Genomic DNA, 19434 nt, shown 5'->3' with positions numbered 1-19434 from the left:
ATGAAATGGACTTGTAGAAGGGGTTCTTAAAGTATAAACAAAAGGTGCAAGGCGGAAATATGGACGAGTGACATTAAAATAAGGGGCGAATGATCATGATTCATGACACAGTATATATAAATGAGGGTCCCCAGAGTAAGGACCAAGGTCATTTTTGCATCAATAGATGCGTAGCCAATTGATCCTTGTACATGTCTTTTCTGTATCATTTTAAAATTGATGTGACTCTTAAAATTACTATTAAATTTGTAATATAATATTATTATTAATATTCGTTAAAGGTTAATTTTAAAAGTCACATTAAATTTAAAGAGACACAAAAAAGAACAAGTTGAAAAGAAACTTATAACATTACGTACTCTTTAGAACCTCTTGTGTTTAGGAAAGTAAACATGTGTGAAACTCCCCAACTGAGAGTTTGATATAAAACGTATAATGAAAATTGAAATCACTTAAATCTAAAAAGCTAACACATATCATGAAATATGGTATTTTGTGAATGCAAATGCATCTTTTCCCCGCTCCAATTGCGTTATGAATTGACTTTTCATCTATAGACGTGCATCATTGTCCTCATTCCTACTGTTGAAAGGACCACTATTTTTTCTTCTTCTTTTTCTTTTTCCATTTTAAAATAAAAAAATGACCACAATGATGGACCTTCTGGCACACCATACCATATATATCATTATCTCCAATTAATATCATTTGTTGAGAAAATAAACACCTTAAAAACTAGTCTTCAAGTGGGGACCTTAATTGATATAATATATGTTCAAATACTACCATAATCAAGAAAACTCCAACAAATAATTCATGAGTTCAAAAAAAAAAAAAAAAAAAAAAACCTTCACATTTGAGACTTGTTGCCAAACAGCTATAATTGACAAACACTTTTGAAGTGTACTTTACAATCATTTCTCCTTACAACACTACTTTTAACACTCAAACAGTCAAACGGCCGCTAAATGTATTTTTAGGGGAACTTACCCGTGCCAAACATTTTGTCAAATTGCATGCAACATTTCTCCAAGCTTTAAAAAATAACAATTAATCCTTCAAATTATTAAATTTTCACTTAATCCTTCTATTATGGTTTTTGGTTAAATTGGATTAAAAATAGACTATCTGCTATACGCATGACCTATAGCTAAAACAATAATAATACCCTTATGTTAGTTGAGTCATATTATTTAGTAGACTTTCATACTATTATCATACAATTATTATGACGTGACAGTGAATATCAACCATTGATTTTTTTTTTTTTTTTTTTTTTATAAGCTCTTGTTAATCCAAAGGTTAATATTCAATACTATCATACAATCATAGTTGTATGACAATAATATGCGAGTCTACTAAATATCAATTCTTATATTAGATTTAACATTTGTAAAAGAGGCTAATAGTTTAGAGGTCAATTACAACTTTTTAACGTTTGCTAGAGATCCATTACAATTTAATTGTAAATTTAAGGGAATAGGTTTAATTTTTTTTTTTTTTTTAAACAGCTCTTTGACAAAAGCTTTCTTATAACAAAATATTCTTTTCCCAACAGCGGCTCCGCCAAAACAGACAGAATCATTTTGGGGTTGAATGAGGCAAGCAAAATGTTGTCACCACGACACCCAACCTCCAACCACACAAACCGACGAAACATGAAGGTAAATATGTGGTGGGCCGTTTCATTAGACCCTGCCAACTGCTTCTGATTTCTAAACGCCTTTTCTCAGATAATTTTGTGTCACAACACGACATTATTTTTCCTTTTTTCTTTTTTCTAAGCAAAAAGGGTAGGAGAGGGAAGACGGGTCGTGACAATCCTATTTGAACATGACTATAAATAATGTTCTAACCGTCGAAAAACCAATAACAAGAGGAGCCTAGACGAGCCCACCAAGACGGGAAATCCGCAGGGGCAGCACGATTCAATCATGCATACATATTGACTGACCTTTCCCATGTGACCCAAAAAAGAAAGTGGGGGAGTGAGGGGAAGAGGCACTACAAGGCGCAAGCATACAAAATTGAAGTTGGTGGCTATGCCCTTGAGGCTCCCCTGTCAATTTTATGTACGAAAATGTTGTTATAATCTTGCTTTTTGGGCATCTCTCAATATGTTCTTTGGTTCTTCTCCTTTCTAATTAATTTTATAGGTGGTAGATTTTGTTAAGATAGCTCTTGAAGTAATTCTTCTTGATGATTCTCACGTAATGGGGCCAATAATTTGATTTCATTTTATATATATGTCTCTATGTCTGCATTTCGTTATCTAAAATAGTAGGATCATGCATGCCCACATGAGATTCCATTACTGTGTAGTGGGGGTGATCGTGATAAAACAATAATGAAAGCAAAATTATCCAGTGATTAGGATTCCAGATAGAGTGAATATTATTCAGCATTACATGCTTTTATATATACGCACGCCTAGTCTTTGATTCAGGATCCCTGCAAGACAATTAAACGTTAGAGTGGTGCGCCGCGAATGCAAAAGGGTGGTGGTGGTGCCACCTCTGATGCTTAAGTCAGTAAAAATATGAGGTGAAAATGAAAAGGCTAGATGAAAATTAGGGGATGAGAGTATACATGGTCTAGCCTCCTACTAACCTTACATAGGCTAGGTATCATTTATGTTGTGTGCCTTCCATAAGGCAAATGTCGTGAGACAGCCATTAATTTGGCCTTCGATTATGCGGGTGTTTTTGATCTGCCTTCCTTTAGTGAATCATCTTTTCTAAGTGGGTGCATATGTTGTTTTCCATAGAGGATGGTTGCCTGATGTGGAATTTCCCTTCTGGACGTATGCTTCACGCAAGGTTGGGTTTTGGGGAGCTCGCTGCTCATTTGAGGCCGCGGGCTGGTTATCCCGTGGGCCTAACGGGCTGAGCCTCATACTTTAATTCCAGTAGTCGCTCATTCCTTTAGACTACTTGTGTAGGCTACTGAAAATTAAGTGTTAGATACGCATGTAGATCTCGTGGACCGTCAAATGGGCCCATGATCTTGGAGATTGAACCACATGCTTCCATTCCAAGAAGCATGCATTTTTGGGATGGAAAAAGTAGTACTAGTTTCAGTTGCTAAGGGAGAGAAACTGAAATTCTGAATTCAAGCTAGCATGTCTTTGATCAAACTAAGCCCTAAAAAAAGAATCAAATAATTGGAAAGATTAGTGTTGGAATTACCGATTGTGTTAAAATATATTATAAAGGCTAAAGCAGGTCAATTCAGAGAGATTTTTAACAACCAACATCAGCCTCTTCCCCACATCAAAAAAAATCAGTGTTTCTCAGAAAGTGTTTTCTTCTGTTTTTTGGGTGCCAGTTGGCAGTTACCAGTGATGACCTCTTTGGATTTTTAAAACATGTAATTTGATTTATCCCTTAAAATCGCAACTTAGTCTTTAAATTCGTGCATTTTTAAAATGTACTCTCTCGCCTACAATTTGAAAATACAATTTTTTATTTATTTATTTTTTACGTTTTTAAACCGCACTTTCAAACAATACACTTTCTACAATTTTGTTCAAAATTACACTTATAACCTGCAAAATCGCTGGCCAAACAAAATCTTAGGTAATACAGAAATTCAAAACTGAGTAGCAGAGTAAATAACAAAAAAGAGAGGAGGCCTTCTCGTCCAAATTTCATTCTACTTGGGCCAGGCAAACCGGTGTACGAATTATTGTAAAAAAAAAATCAGCACGATAAGGATTGATGTGAATTACAACAGTAGTGCTCAAATATGTTCAACGTTTTCATTGCTAATGCAGTCAATTCAAATGGGAAATGAATTCATACATTCTCTTGTTCAACAAACAAAGTAGTTTCTTCCCCAACTTCCGAAGAATGAGACATTAGTTAAATGTTCTTCCAAAAAATACAAACTACTTCCTTCCTCTGTTAAGCCTCTGCAGGTGGTAATTAATACTTCCCATAGACCTCCGTTTCTTGCTTGTCTGCAACAAATGTAACCAGAAGCTTTAGAAAATATATATATATAGATTACATTGGAAAAAATCCTAGGTGACAAATAATCAATATTTAGAAACAAGTACAAATGTAAGCATGAAAGAATAAGCAGCCACTAAAACAAGCAGAAGCTAAAATAAACTAGAAAAGTTGTATCACCTGAGTATCCATACAGGCACTCAAAAGTTCCTTCTGCCGAACACACTTTTCGGCACTGCTTTGGTTCTGAGTCAAGCAGTTGAGAAATGTAATCATTTCCTTCATGCAAGGTTTGTGAAGAGCGCCAAATTTCTTTGGGTTAATATAAAGTGTACCAGCTTTCCGGCCCATTATTGTACACTTAGAACTACACCAGCCCAACCAAGACAACGTTAGATTCAACCACTTACTGGAAAAATAAAATCAAGAAACACGATAAAAGCAGACCCTGAAAACGAATTCTCAGGCAAAATGATAAGAATAAGAGGACAATATCACAAACAATGGGAAACTTGCTAACATTTCAAGGTACTTAAATGATCGGCCTCCCTGATCTATTACTACTCAAGGAACAAAGAGCAAGCACCACTGTTGATTCCACAATAAACCTACGAAATAATCTTTCTACCTCTGATTCACTTACATGGAAGTGATATTACACAAATACACGCGCAGAGCATCTGATGCCAGACAATTAGAAAAATGTTGATGTAGATAGCACTCTACCACAAAGAGCAAGTTGCTACGATTTTCTGCAAGGCAATTACTTACCTGAGAAACAGCTTAAAAGTTAAAACCTTTTCCTCTTGCTGAGTTACAAACTTACAAACTTCAAATGGGGACTACTATCCAAAACAGCAAAGCCTTGTTCCAAGAATTTAAATTATACAGGGTCAAGGCACTAGGTACCCATTTTTTACTCACATAGAACTCATATTCAAACCCCTCCGACATTTCTTATAATACATACTAACACAATTCTATTGAAGTCTTCAATTTAAGGAAATGTCAATGGTGGAAACTAAATTAGTATATTGAATTTGGCAAGACATGATTAGAAAGATGAATGAAAAGTGAATCCATTACTAGAAGAGAAAACTGATTTCAGACATGTTCCTCTTAAGGCTGACCATAACTCCAAAAGATATACTGAATCCCAGCAAATGCATCACTGTTAATACTTTCCAATAATCAATACTCTCCATATCTGCAATCAAAGGCATTTCTGTGGCAGCGCCCTTTCTACAATACGTTAGGGTAAATGTTCATGCCATTTGTCATTAAAAGTCTGCCCACCTTGTTACTCTCCAAGCTAATTCAATCGAACCTCCTCACCTCCTGAGAGATATTCTTTTGCAACCTCTAAAAATCATAATAACATTGAAAGGAGGAGGGGGAAGAGGTTGGTGGAGAGTCATAAAATGAGATTATACTTACGCTATTTGGCAAGGGGTTTTTGCAAGACTTAGCTTTCTACCTTCAGATTTCTAGACTTCCAAGTTAGCTTTGAGTTAACATCATTTCATCATTGACATGTGCATCAGCACCCATGGGGAGGCCCCAACTTATAGGGAGTGCATAACTCATACTAAACGCTAAATTCCAAGCTTATCCAGGAATATTATGTACTTTCCCCTCCCTGAACAACTCAAATTTGTAAAGATTTATTCATATAACCTAAGATAAAGTAAAATAAAACATCTGAAAGTAGCCCAAATAATTTGTAGTTGAGAATGAAGACCATAAAATCGCAAACTGAAAAAGAATAACACAACAGGTCCAAAGCAGAGAAAGCAAACGCCACCATCAATCCATTATCCTCCATTTCCATGTAAAATCTACTAAATGATTCTCACAAGGTAAGCAAAGGAAGAGGAATTCTATAATCAATCCATTAATATTGAAAGAGATAGAACAAGGCTGCAAGCATGAAACTTAGGGGTGGGTATCGGTTCGGTTCGGAAAAGTCATTTTCGGTTGGTTAACTGAAATTATCGGTTAAATCAGTTAATTCACCGATTGCATTTCGATAACAATGTATTTCGAAATTTTTGGTTAATTTTGGCAGTCGGTTAATTTCAGTCGATTAATCATATAACCGTGGGCCTTTTCAATTGGGCCAATGCTACTTTTAAATGGGCCAAAAATTGGTTGTTTTGGAAGCCCAATTTTTTTGGGGGGGGGGGGGGGGGGGGCTAAAAAGACAAAAATAACTTATTGACCATGTTTTTTGGGCTAAGATAAATCTTGAGGGCCCAAATTTGTTTTTTGGGCAAAAATAACTTATTGAACATGTTTTTTGAGTGTAAAGTTCTTTCTGTTATCATGGTTATAAATTGGTATGAAGTCACAAATTGGTTACAAAAATGGGTAGATTCAGAAAATCCCAAACCTTGGCAAACTTAAAATCCATCAAAGAATAATAAATAAAGTCTCAACTAAGCCACCTCCAACATGGATTACCTTCAATTCCTTAAATTTTCTTCCTTCAATAATCAAACAAATCAAAACATAAACATAATGATCAATATAAAAGAGTAAAATACCACAAATAAGTAATATCAAGTAAGAAAGCAGTAAGAATATAAGATGCAAAAAACTTAATCAAACAACAATCAATCTTCTGAAAAGAAAGTCAATGAATGCACCCCATGCACCCATCCTATACATCATACCTAAAGGTCCCAAACAACCAAAACCTGACACAAACAGAGAAGAAAAACAAGGGCCCAACAGCAATACAAATTTCAAGAATAATTACAGCAATTAGCAAATGCTTATCCAAAAGAAGAAAATTTATTTGCAGGAAAAATCAAGGTCGCGTAAATCAGATCAAGGTTGCGTTAAAAACTAAAAATCTATCATTTTCATTCCTAAGTATTCCTAAATCCTAATAATATAAACAAACTCGAAAATAAATGCAAAATCAAAGAATCAAAATCTAAACTCTCAATTAGTTCAAAAAATAAAAATCGAAGAAAATGAAGTAACTCGAAAAATGTATACCTGAAAAGACGGGAGACGAGAGAGAGATACGACGGCTTTCCGCTTGCAACGAGAAAGCGAGGGAGACGACGGTGAATTTAAGCCACCGGACACGACGGGAGACGAAAGAGAGACACAACGGCTTGCCGCTTGCAACGAGAGAGCGAGAGAGAGATTCGACAGACGGCCGCGCAGCGTGAGAGAGGAAGGAGACAGGGCCGCAGGAGACCGGAGAATGGAGAGGGCAGCAGGCGTGAGGTTTAGGGATTACGGTTCAAATGAAAGTTTAGTTTATATTGAAGCTTAAAACGACGCCGTTTTGAGTTTCAATTAATTTTATTTTATTTTTTTTTTTATGTCAAAACGATGCCGTGTTTTTTATTTTTTTTGGACATGTCCGCATAAGAGTGCGGAAGGAGATTCGAACTAGTGACTTCCATTTTATTAAGCGTAGTTCCAGCCGAATGAGTTACTTTTTGAAAATAAAACGATGTCGTTTTACTATGCATGAATGTTTCAGATCGGTTCGGTTAACAAAAAAAAATAATTTTATATCAATTAACCAAACCAAACCGATGTTGGTATAAAAAATTCATATCAATTTTCGAATCACAAAAGTTGGTTGACGATTAATTTTGATTCGGTCGTCGTTGATAAGCATTTGGTTGCCCACCGCTAGTAAAAAGCAATCTGTTCTTTGGTTTTGCAGGCTGTTCTGTTTCTTTCTGGGCTACTTAATCTTTGTGAAAATGCGAGTATAGGCCTAAGGTGAATTGGTCTGGGCTTACATTTACACAGACTCGGTGCTAAAGCCCCTGATTGCTTAGCCTTAGACAGAGCATTCTGGGCCGAGCCGAACTATGTTAGACAATAGCCCCCAAATGCAATGGTCTGGGCTTACATTTACACAGACTCGGTGCTAAAGCCCCTGATTGCTTAGCCTTAGACAGAGCATTCTGGGCCGAGCCGAACTATGTTAGACAATAGCCCCCAAATGCAATAATTTCTGAACCAAGTTTTCTTTAGGAAAAATTATATTTTATTCCCCAAAGTTTGAGGTAATTTACAATTCGATCTCCAAAGTTTAATTTTGACAATTCATCTTTAAAAGTTTCAAATTTTTGCAATTTGACCAATTGTATCCAAAACTTCCCATATTGCCCTTAATTTTTTATTTTTTATACAAAATTTTAAAAAAAATGCGGGGTGGCTCATTGGCCATCTGGCCATTTTCGCACCCCAATTTTTTTTTTTAATAAAAAATACAAAATATGGGTAATATGAAAATTTTGGGATAATATTAGTCGAATTGCAAAAATTTAGAACTTTGGGGCGATGAATTGCCAAAATTGAAACTTTATAGGTCGGATTGTAAATCGCCTCAAACTTTGGGGGGGTAAAATGTAATTTTCCCTTTTCTTTATTATCAAATAAGCAAAATATTAAAAGTGATAAAAAGAAAGTGAAATAAATAAATTTAAAAGAAAATGGATTATGCTTTATTTTATTTTATTTTATTTTTTTGGACTAATTTACTATAAATGGCTTTTTTTTGGGGCCTTTTATAAATTATGAGCTTTAGACGGTGGTCTAATAGGCCTAACCATGAAGCCGGCCCTAACTAACATGTATTCTTTAATGGTCTGTTTGTATTTGTGATTTTAAAAAGTGTAGTTTTAAAAATTGTGATTAAATATGCGATTTGAAAAAATGATTTTTAAAAACGCAATTAAGTGTTTTACAAAATTACAGTTTATACTTGCCAGTGATTTGAAAACGCATTTTTTCTACGATTTTCAAATCCCAATTCCAAACAATCTACCTTTTCTTTTTTAGTTGTTTAAAATCGTATTTTTTGGTCTCCAAGAGGTAACTCAATCGGTTAGGACCACACTTAATGAAGTGGAGGTCACTAGTTCGAATCTCTCTCCTCCCTTCTTGTGCGGACATGTCAAAAAAAAAAAATTGTATTTTTTGTATATGAAATCAAAATGTCAAAGGCATGTGATTGTTAATTTAAACGCACCCAAGTGTGATGTTAATTTAAATTAATTTGAAAATGTGAAGAGCATCTTCTGTGCTTTTAAATTATAAATAAACATTATACGGGTTAACGTTAGACTTTGTCAGAGAACCACCATCTTCTCGAAGGATTTGTTTAAATTGTTATTTTATCTTTCTAATCCTTTTCTGGTACCACGTGTCGCAATATCCAAGACATCGTGCGAACCATCAATGATCCAAATTTTCAAATTGCTTTTCCTTTGAGTAGGAAAGCAAGGTAGCGGAGTGGTCGAAACACAGGAGTTTATTTTCTCAGATTTTTTTCTGAAAAGTAGGGTGCACATATTTCTTACCTAAACCCTTCCAACTGGCAAAGGCTAATCAACCCATTAACCAAGACATGACACAATTAACAAATCAACCATTGTTGAGTTAAACAAACTTTTTTGTTAAATTGGTCTATTATGATTTGAGGTTGTGACAAATATCTTCGGACTTTCAAAACTACTAAATTACTCCTTTTAATATATATATTGTTTTCAACTTAGGTGCGTTTGAAAGTCCGAAGATATATTTGTCACAACCTCAAATTATATATATATATATATATATATATTCATTCCTTACAAATTCTAGTTATTTCTAATTGATTAATTATACAACCCCAAAGGCCTAGCCTAACGGCCTAGGAGTTGTTTAGCCACCCCAAATTCGGCCGCTAAGGGTGGGTCGAACCAAAGGCGGTCCCCCCAAAATTTTATAAATTTTCATAAATGTCTTTCAAATATACCAATTTTATAAATTAGTCTCCCCAAAAATTATATATTTGTCCCCCAAAATTTTATTTGTGTCCCTTTTTATTTCTTTTTTTAGTTTTGCCCTCCAAAATAATATTTGTGTCCCTTTTAATTATTATTTTTTAGTTTTAATTTTTTTAATTTATTATTATTTTAATTTTGCTCCCTCTTTCAAACATAAAAACACCTAAAATACCTAATTTATTTAGTTTCCCTCTGTATTCTAGTTCACTTATAATAAAAACTTAATTTGGTTTGAGACTTTCATTGAATATGTGAAAGACAAAGTTAAATAGTTTTGGTTCTTTGAGTGGCTTCTAACTAGCAATCAGTTTTTTGAGTGGTTATTTTGAGTTATTTAGGCTTACAATATTTGTTTTGATATCACAAGTTAAATGGTTTAATAATTTATAATTGCAAAATTGTTTGGTTCAACTCTTTTGTTATTATTTGGGGCTCCGGGTGATTGTTAGGAAAAAAAGTCCACACTCAAAGATACCTTTTTCTTAGACCCAATAAATTGTGTTTAGTCTATTTTGCTAGTTTTTTTTTTTCTCCTAAGCTATTAATTTGCTAGTTGTTTTATACTATTGTGTATTTGCGATGACATGAGATTAAATGTAAGACTTCTATACTTTATTTTATATAAACACATATAAAAAGATTATATGTATTTATGTGATTTTGTATTTATACAAGTCAGTCTATTTCCTCAACCAAAAAAAAAATTGTTCCCTTAACACTATAAATCCTAATTCCGCCCCTGGGTCGAACACCCAGCGCCACCACAAACATTTTTTTTAAAAAATATTTTTAGTGTAAATTGTAATTTTAATGATGACTATGTAAGAAAATGACTGAAATAATTTGGATAACTTTCAAGGGTAAAGTGCATGAGACCATGATTTATTTTGCAAGAGTGGGTCCGAAAGACCCTGTATTGAAGAGGTTATCCAACATCAAAAAAAAAAAAAAAAAAAATTACACAAATATCCAACCGAGTTGTTTGTTAAGGGTTATTTGTCATTGAGACGAATCACGAATTTAACAATTAAAAAAAAAAAAAAATACACGTATATGTACTTGGGAGTAATTGGTCGTGGTCATTTGGTGATGGTGCCCAGTCCAAAATTGGCAGCTATTAAAGTCAAGAAATGAGAAATTTCCACCATTAAAGTAGTTGGTAAAATCCCTCTATAACTTGTAAGTTGTAATAAGGGTCACTATACAAATATGAAGACAGTAGGTCGAAACTTCCACACCCCTTCTTCCATGTAGAGTAGAAATAATATACTTAAATCCGCCGGTGGAGGATGTTTGGTTGCTTCTGAATTGTCTAGTGATTTCTTCTAGGGCATTGCTTGGCTGTCTTATTCAAGGGAAATCAATTTTTAATTCATCACACATTGCTATTATTGATCATAGTTTCTTGTAACCAGAAGGTGTTTATGTGTTAAAAACACGTTACGTTTTTAAGTGTCCCACGTAATTTAAATATAATGTTTAACTTTACGTAAATAAATTCTTAATTACTATTTTCTTGCAAGTCAATTTTTTCATAATGATTTGTGCTCGAAATTTGTATCATTCGATATGAAGGTTTTCAAATTTAGTTTTTAAAAATTTGCTTTCTAAGTAATGTGTCAATGTCCCATCTAGTTAAACCTTTATTTACTAAAACTAGAGATCACATAGGATAGTGACACGTTAAGTTAGAAACCAATTTTATGGCATTTCTCATTATTGTATGTATTCCTGCCAGTCTCATAAATGGCTGGTCCTAGTAGTTGCAAAATTCAGCAAGTAGGAGAGAGAGAGAGAGAGATTTTTTTTTATTTTTTTCTAATACAAAAGAGTTAGAGGGTGAGGCCAATTATAGCTATCATACTTGAACGTGACTATAGTAGCACCAACTAGTGGGGCGCCGCTCAAGAGAGGCCTAGACGGTGAGAGAACCGCAGACGCTCTTTCAAGATCGACTGAATCATAGCTTAACATCCACCCTACTAGGACATCAATGGGACTTAAGGTGGTTAACACTAATAAGATAAGAAATTTTCATTGCGAGAGTCGAACCTAGGCCCTAATGCATGCCCAATCTCATGAAAATTCCTTTGAGACCATTCAACTACCACCAAGATGAGTTAGAGAGAGATGTTATCATCTTCATCCGGGCTCTGCAGATCATGTATTTCTAATCCAAATTGCAAGACTGCTGGGGATCCTCAATCTCTTTGTTTTTTATTATTTATTATTATTATTATTATTATTTGTTTTATTGAGGTGGCCCACCCATTAGTGTTAATGGACTGGGCCCAACAAATAGACTGGTACCAGGACCACCATCGGATCTGGTGACTCTGGTCTCTGGTTCTCTGTTGTCACATGGAACCATGTTCATATTATCCCAGCTCAGCTCTCAACAATTTGCCTGAACCCAATGCCACCTGCCTTTTGCAATTTCAAATTCTAGACGTTGGAGGGCCACGTCATCTTCTTCTCGAGTAGTGGCCTCTTTGGACAAAGGAGTTTTCTTGTGTGTATTGAAAATAAAAAGGATTTGATATTTGAAAGTCGGAGCCAACTTTCGGCTGAGAGCAGAGTCGCGTGATAACAATGACACTTGGTGTTGATTAGGTAAATCACAAGCTCATAACCTGCACCGCATTCCACCTTGTCACTTTCCGTTGAATAAGACATTGCTAAAAAGAGTAATGCTTGGAATTATATTTTTATTTTATAATGATAAATTTATTTATGTTAAAAAGAGATTTAAGGGTTTATTGAAATTTTTCTGGTATAACAGCATTACTCCTTAATGTACTACAATCCTGCCTTAAGAGTTTAGAAAAAATATGTAAAAAAGAATTCATGAGAAGAGCATTGAACTTTATGATACTTTTCTTTTGATTTTATGAGAAGAGAAGTGAATTTCGTAATAACTATTTATATTTAGTAATGAAATGAAGAGCAGACAAAATAAATGTTACGAATACTTCCCTTTCATTGCTCAGTACTAAGTCCGTTTTCGGATTCAGATCCCCTCCAATTACTCAAAATTGGAGGTTCTCATTTTACTCAATAGTCTATAAAATGCCAACTGTTTTTGTATAACCGAGGTATTAAATTTTGATTTTAAGCTGACTGTTGTTTTACTGACGTTTAAATAATTTTATAGGGATCTAGATCCATTGAAATTTTTAGGGGAAAATTTTAGATCTAGGTCATCTATTTTTTATCAAAGTGTCATTGTTCTACCATGTGCCCCACTACTAATAAAATAATAAATATTTTATTATTTTATTAGTAGTGAGACATGTTGTAGACCAATGACTATTGGATGAAAACTGGATAGCCTAAATTTGAAATTTCAAAAACTAGAATTCCCTAAGAATTTCAGTAGATCCTGATCCATTTTTTATAGACCATTGAATTTAAAATGAAGTGCCACGATTTTGTAACATAGGAATCTCCAATTTTGAGTAATTGGAGGGAATCTGAATCCGTCGGTTCTCTCCCCACTTTTCTTTTCTTTGTGCGGGCATTTAAAAAAAGTATCAATTTCAAAACGTGAGATTTAAATTACCATTTAAAAACATAATTAAACATTTGATAAAATTATGATTTAATCTTTAAAATTGTAGTTTATTTTTTTTAAAATCATATGTTTTAAAAAACACACCCCTTATCTACGATTTGAAAATACATATTTTTCTACATTTTTCAACTACAATTTTTTAAGAACAAACTCTCCTAATACAATACACTAGGGTCTAAGACTTTTTCCCATTTTATTTCTTTCCTTTCCCATTCTCTCCATCTAAATACCAAAATTGAGTGAAGGGAAAAGGAAAAAAGCTATTAAAAAAGTTGCTGTACCATTATTCAACTGTAAAGTTTCTAATGCCATTACCTGTACAGCATTTGACGCGTTTAGTGGATAAAATCAACTTTCCTTTCCAAGATTGACGTATTACTTATGACCGATACTCTGTATTTTGCTCATGTCGATCGCATACATATTCATTCACACAAGGAAGTCCACAACCAAGCCATGTGAAAGCTTTCGAAGAACATGATCAAATTCACATTATGGTACTATAACTTGTAATGATGGTGTCATGGAGAGGAATTATCCCACTGATTTAGGGACACTTTTAAGTTGTTAACCATGCTTTATGTGTTGTTAGCGAAGAGGGCCATAGAAGAATGAATGAAAAGTGATTGAATCACCATCTTCCACAGAGAATAACAGTGCCCTTTTTTGGCAGTGAGATTCTGCAGCACTGCCATCCATATGAATGATTAACACCTCAGGACACAATGGATAATGGACAAAAAGAGATTACCCTACTAGTCTCCCCACTGGAGCTAACCAACATGGTAACATCATTTGCAGAAAATGTCAGTTTGCCATTCAATTAATTCTCAGGTACTTGCACAAAAGTTCAAAACTGTAGTTGATTAACCATGTCCATCTTCCCCAAAACAAACAGTCAAGACAGAAGAAATAAGAACCCAAAAAAGCATCAAAAAGACAGAATTAATCATCTTGGAAAAATGGATTAACATGTGAAAAGAATTAACGAAGGCACATTTCATGGTAATTCATATCTAATGCACCAGGGGTGCTTTGTCAAGCGGCCTGAATGTTGTAGGGGAAGAAGCCAGTGGCAGTACCTGTGAGGAGCTTGAAGGATATTGTGGTAGGTTGTGAGGAAGCTCACTCTCTTCGTTTTTTCCAGCAATGAATTTGAGGAAAGGCCCATCTTTTTCTTCTTCTGTGGCCACTGTCGAATTGGGAGAGGCTTTAACCCCAGAATATTGAACAGACCCACAATTCTGCAGTGCCCTTTTCTCCGCTTCTTCCCTCAATCTTCTATACAGTTTCTCCTCTGCATCCCTCAAGAACTTGAAGCTTGGAGGGGGTGAAGATCTCAGCCTGTTCATTTCTGCCTCCGCTGAAGATTCAAAGAGAGGGTTGAATCCGTGGTGGTTGTAAGAATCCAAAGCGTTCAAAGGAGGAGTCTTTAGTCGTGGGGAAGCCAAAGGGGCAAGGAATGGGCTGTCAACAGCCGCAACAAGATCACTCAAGCTCCTCGTTCTTGACCCTTTTCTGCTTCTATCACCTCTAGATTTCCCATCTTCAGACTCCAAATCCTCCTTGGTTTCCTCTTTGATTGTGAAGAGAAATCTTGGTGGGCCTGCAAGATTGTGCAGCCTCATGAGCTCTGATTCCACACCTTCTTCCCCAAAAGCCTTCAGCAGAAAATCCTTGCCAGAGCCCAGCTCTAGGTCTGGTTCTTCACAATTGGAATCTGGGTCTCTCACACTTTCTTGAGTGTCGTTGGTCTGCAAAGAAGAGGGTCTCTTCCAGCAGATAAATTGAAAGAATTCCCTCGCATATTTGCTGTAATCATCTTCAATCTCTGCGCTGGCGATTCTCCTCTTCCTCCACCATAACAAATAGTAAAGCTCTGCAACAAGAGCCAGCAGGAGGCACCCAAAGACCAGACTCAAACCAATTCCTAACCCACTGAAAGATGCCATCTCTGCCTGGAATTTCACATCCCCAGAACAAAGCTAATCTTGGGCTCAGAATTTGCTCAAACAGCTAACCTTCGACTCTGAAATAGACAAACAATTAAAAAAACAAAAAAAGCACTATTCCCTACAGAATCACAGAATCCATAAGGACCCTCCTTGCCAAACGGCCCAAGTACCCTTCCCTTCTATTAAATATCACTGACTAAGGTCTTACATGTAGCCTGAAACACACGCTACAGGGAAAACCAGGCACTGTGAAAATCCCGGAAATAAGAAACCTCTTAAGCAAAACAAACCCACCCAGACCACAAATTATGCGCAACCAATTAAAAACAAGGCCTTGGCTTAAAGGAATCTCATATAGTATTGTCAAAGATCAAACTTGAGAAAAGCTTAAAGGAATACTAACATGATTCGGATTGCGGGGATGCGTGGGCAAATCTTTGTACTATGTGGTTGTGTGGAATGGCTGGAGAGCATCTCACATGGGTTTGCAAAAGCGTGTGTTCCACTTAGTCATAATGGAAAATTTAAGCAAGAAAAGAACAGAGAGAGAGAAGGGAAAAAAGTGGAAAAAAAAAACAAAAACAAAAACAAAGCAATTATAAAAATAATTGGTAGTAATTGCATCACCCACGCGCGCAACCACGTAAATTCTAATCCTGTTAGAGGACAATGCCAAAGAAAACACCCGTCACCCATGTACGTCCAGCTGGGTTGAGTTCAATATTTTTTTGTCTTTTTATTTTTCTTTTGAATAGAGAGAGGGAGAGAAGGGGGTTTTGTTTGTTGAATAAGTAAACTGTATTTGTAGAGCTTATTGGAATATACAACAAGAAGACGTGTAAAACACAGCGAATGAAATATGTCTTTAGAGTAGGACATTGACCCCTTTGGTTTGGTCGGTTTTTTGTAATTTCTGATGATCGGATTCCGACCGATTGGTGTCGGCCACTACCAATCAAATCACCCCTAACTAAATGGTAGATGCACAGGAATCCAACCACACTAAATGTCAATCAACCTTTGGTTAATTTGGGGTGCTAATCTAGCGGTTGATTAGTTCGGGTGTTTAGTGGACAGATTTTAACCATACCAACCACTTATCGACAGTTATTGAACTCTCATTGGCCGACAACCGACTTTCGACAGTTGGTAAGCGGAATAAAAATACTGTTTCGACATTTTTTTTGGTTCGGTAGGCGGTATAAATTTTTTTTATATCAGTTAACCGACTTAACCGATTTTTTAAGTGAATTTTAAATTTTATCTAGTAACTTTCCTTATTGTGCTTGGTCAGCTGATTTGTGGTTGTCATTTTAGTCTATGTTCAATGAATTTACTTTTTCTTTTTAGTTATAAAATATATTATTTATTGATTCTGTAATTACAAGGAAATTTATAAATTTTAACATAAAAACTTGTAACCGACAATTAACCGACTTAACCAATTAACCAAAAAAGTTGAAATTATTCATTGTCGGTATGAAGTCCGTTAATTAATTGCCTTAACTGACTTTTACGAATCGGTAGGCAAAAATGCCCTTACCAACATCGACCGAACCGATACTCACCCCTATGTTCTACAACCAACCAACTTTTGCCGGATCTCTGCCCATTTTGGTTGACTTCCAATGACAAGGGTGTGGAGTGGATGTGAAAAAAATTAAAAAATTAAAAATTAAAAAGCCTTTAAATTTTAACAAAAAGTTGGGTCGAATGTTAAAATATGGATAAGATTTTCAACATGCTTTTGACCCGACCCGATCCGACCAACATATCATAATAAATATGTAGTTCTAATACTCCGTGTGCAAACATGCTCTTTACTCATTCCCTGCTTTCTCAATCTTGCAATTTTCTTACCTGACACATTTGGTAGACTTTCGGTATTGATCAAAGATGCAACAACGTGGTTTGATTAAATCCAAGACACTTCACTTCAAGCGAGTAATTGCATTGGCACACCACCCAAGTTCTTTGTGTATCAACACAATCGAAATAGACTCGGTGGCACAAAAAATGAAAATATTAGACATTCTAAGACTTTTTTTTCAAAAATTGTTATTAAATAATGTGTAACCATCTTATGAGTTATGACATATTTTTCAAAATAATGAATCTCATGAGATTGTGATACATCATTTGAAAATTAACTTTTAGGAGAAAAATTTAGAATGAGTGTACTCTTTCAAAAAAAATGCTCTATAAACTCGTTCGAAACTTCTTATGTTGACGTGTCAGTGGCGTCGAGTGTGACAAATGTCTTCGTTTCATTTGACATGATGTGGCAATGAGACCACGTGTCACACAAAAGTCAAATGACTACAAAAAAAAAACACATTGAATGCAGCTTAATTTTGGTGAAGAGTGAGTGCGAGCTTTAATGGAGCCTCCATTGCTCGAGAAGTGTGAAGTTAGGGGCCGCAAAGTGTATGATGAAAGATGAAATGCATGGCCCCCAAAGCAGGTGCAGTGGACCCCTTCAAATTGATGTGTATTTGAAGAAGAAGAAGGAAGAGGTCTAATCGGAGCTGCTTATGATTTAACTTTAATAGGTACAATTCTATCCTGCCCCCATTTACAGGCACCAAAGTATGCAAATATCTGGTCAAGGTCTATAGTCAAACTTAGATCCCTATCATCTTTACCTGCTTCTAACGAAATTTATATGTACGGTAGTGATCAAATTGAACAGCATCTTTGATCTTCGTGGGGAGGAAGGGTCCACTTCTACACATGTTCCAAATTATATCCGTTGAGTAGCTTTGAAAAACAAACTTTATGTATTTGAAATGTTCTTATACCCATGAACAAACAAACATACATGAATTGGCATCTCTAGTTTTTAGAATATTTTTCATGAACAGAAATCAATCCAACAAACTAGGTCAAGTTGTTGTGGGAATTGGTAAGCTTGGTTTCGGACATTAGTCCAAGTTTTGTAATCAAATTGTTTGAAGTAAATGTTTTTAGAAATTCAATATACTTGGTCCTTTTGTGAGCAAATGATCATATATGAAAACTATTTAAGTTGGTGTTTCAATATTAGTGTTATAATATTAATCGAACTGAGTTAGAGAAAAAATATTAATTAAATACCATTATGTCGCGTGTTGGATTTGGATCATGTCGAAGTATGAATATAAAACTATATTGATCAATTATAACTCAACCCATTTAATTAAATATGTCAGACTCCTCAACCTTAACCCTTTAATTTTGTGTTGAGTTCGTATTGAATTTACAAATCGTGTAAAAAATTGTCAGCTCTAACCTTAAGCCATCAAATAGGTGAAAGTACTCATTTAAGATAAGTAGAGAACCGTATATAAAATCATTATATCATAAATCAAGAAAGTTTGGGCCATCTTAGCCCAAAGCCAGCTATGGGCTGAACTCTTTAACTATGAAGCATTCATGCCCAACCCAACCAATAATACTGATCAAACCGTCTGGCTCACAATTTTTTTTTTTTTTTTTTTTTTTTTTTTTTTCAAGAAGGCATAAGCCCAACCATATTCATGTGTTTTGAAGATATCGTACGTCTCAGCATATTATAATTCTCGTGCATGACAAAAGTTTGGCCAAGTTTAATTTAAGTCGTGCAAGTGCCGATTTTGATCCTTGTGAATTCGATACAAATTCAATATAAAATTAATGGGTTATAGTTGAATGGTTTGACCCCCTTAATTAAATGGATCAGATTATAGTCAATGGTAGAGCCAGCTATTTAATATTGGGGGTGCCGCTAAAATTTTTTTGGCGTCTCAAAAATTTGTTTTACCCTAAAAATTTGGTAATTCACACCATATATGCATCACAAAAAATATCTATAAAAGTTCATAAATATGTGCTGAAAAGTGGTAGGTAAAATTGTAAAATTTTTTTTTTTCTTTTTTTTAGGGTGCCGTGGGTAAAAAAAAATAAAAAAAATTTTAGAAATCCTTGGGGGTGCGGCGTGCGGGAGACTACCGAAGGGTTGGTAAAATTGTAATTTTTTTTTTTTAGGGTGCCGTGGGTTAAAAAATATATATATATATTTAAAAATCCACGGCACCCCCAAGGTACCACGTGGATCCGCCACTAATTATAGTTGACCAACATAATCTTTATATTCACCTACGCCTTGACACATGACACTTAAG

General features: G+C 35.1%; 2 protein-coding genes across 3 annotated transcripts; both read right to left on the bottom strand.

The window, feature by feature from the left end:
- Positions 1 to 3722: 3722 nt before the first annotated feature.
- On the bottom strand, positions 3723 to 7196 carry LOC132164043 (uncharacterized). Of its 2 annotated transcripts, XM_059574451.2 has the most exons (4): positions 6960 to 7196; positions 4597 to 4724; positions 4134 to 4320; positions 3723 to 3961 (listed from the first exon to the last, which is right to left on the bottom strand). In XM_059574451.2, exons 3-4 carry the CDS (start codon positions 4302 to 4304, stop codon positions 3890 to 3892), a joined length of 243 nt encoding a protein of 80 aa, XP_059430434.1. In that variant the 5' UTR covers positions 4305 to 4320; positions 4597 to 4724; positions 6960 to 7196; the 3' UTR covers positions 3723 to 3889. The 2 variants fall into 2 exon arrangements, with proteins under 2 accessions (XP_059430434.1, XP_088375259.1); XM_088519133.1 differs by lacking the exon at positions 4597 to 4724 and having other exon boundaries at positions 6960 to 7051.
- A 6990-nt stretch (positions 7197 to 14186) lies between these two features.
- Positions 14187 to 15856, bottom strand: LOC132163599 (uncharacterized). Its single transcript, XM_059573946.2, has 2 exons — positions 15696 to 15856; positions 14187 to 15366 (listed from the first exon to the last, which is right to left on the bottom strand). The coding sequence occupies exon 2, from the start codon at positions 15287 to 15289 to the stop codon at positions 14354 to 14356; it is 936 nt and encodes a 311-aa protein (XP_059429929.2). The 5' UTR covers positions 15290 to 15366; positions 15696 to 15856; the 3' UTR covers positions 14187 to 14353.
- Positions 15857 to 19434: the final 3578 nt, after the last annotated feature.

The sequence above is a fragment of the Corylus avellana genome, chromosome 8 (genome assembly GCF_965113065.1).
Source record: "Corylus avellana chromosome 8, dhCorAvel1.hap1.2, whole genome shotgun sequence".
Taxonomy (NCBI): Eukaryota; Viridiplantae; Streptophyta; class Magnoliopsida; order Fagales; family Betulaceae; genus Corylus; species Corylus avellana.
This window is presented reverse-complemented; position numbering and strand designations above follow the sequence as displayed.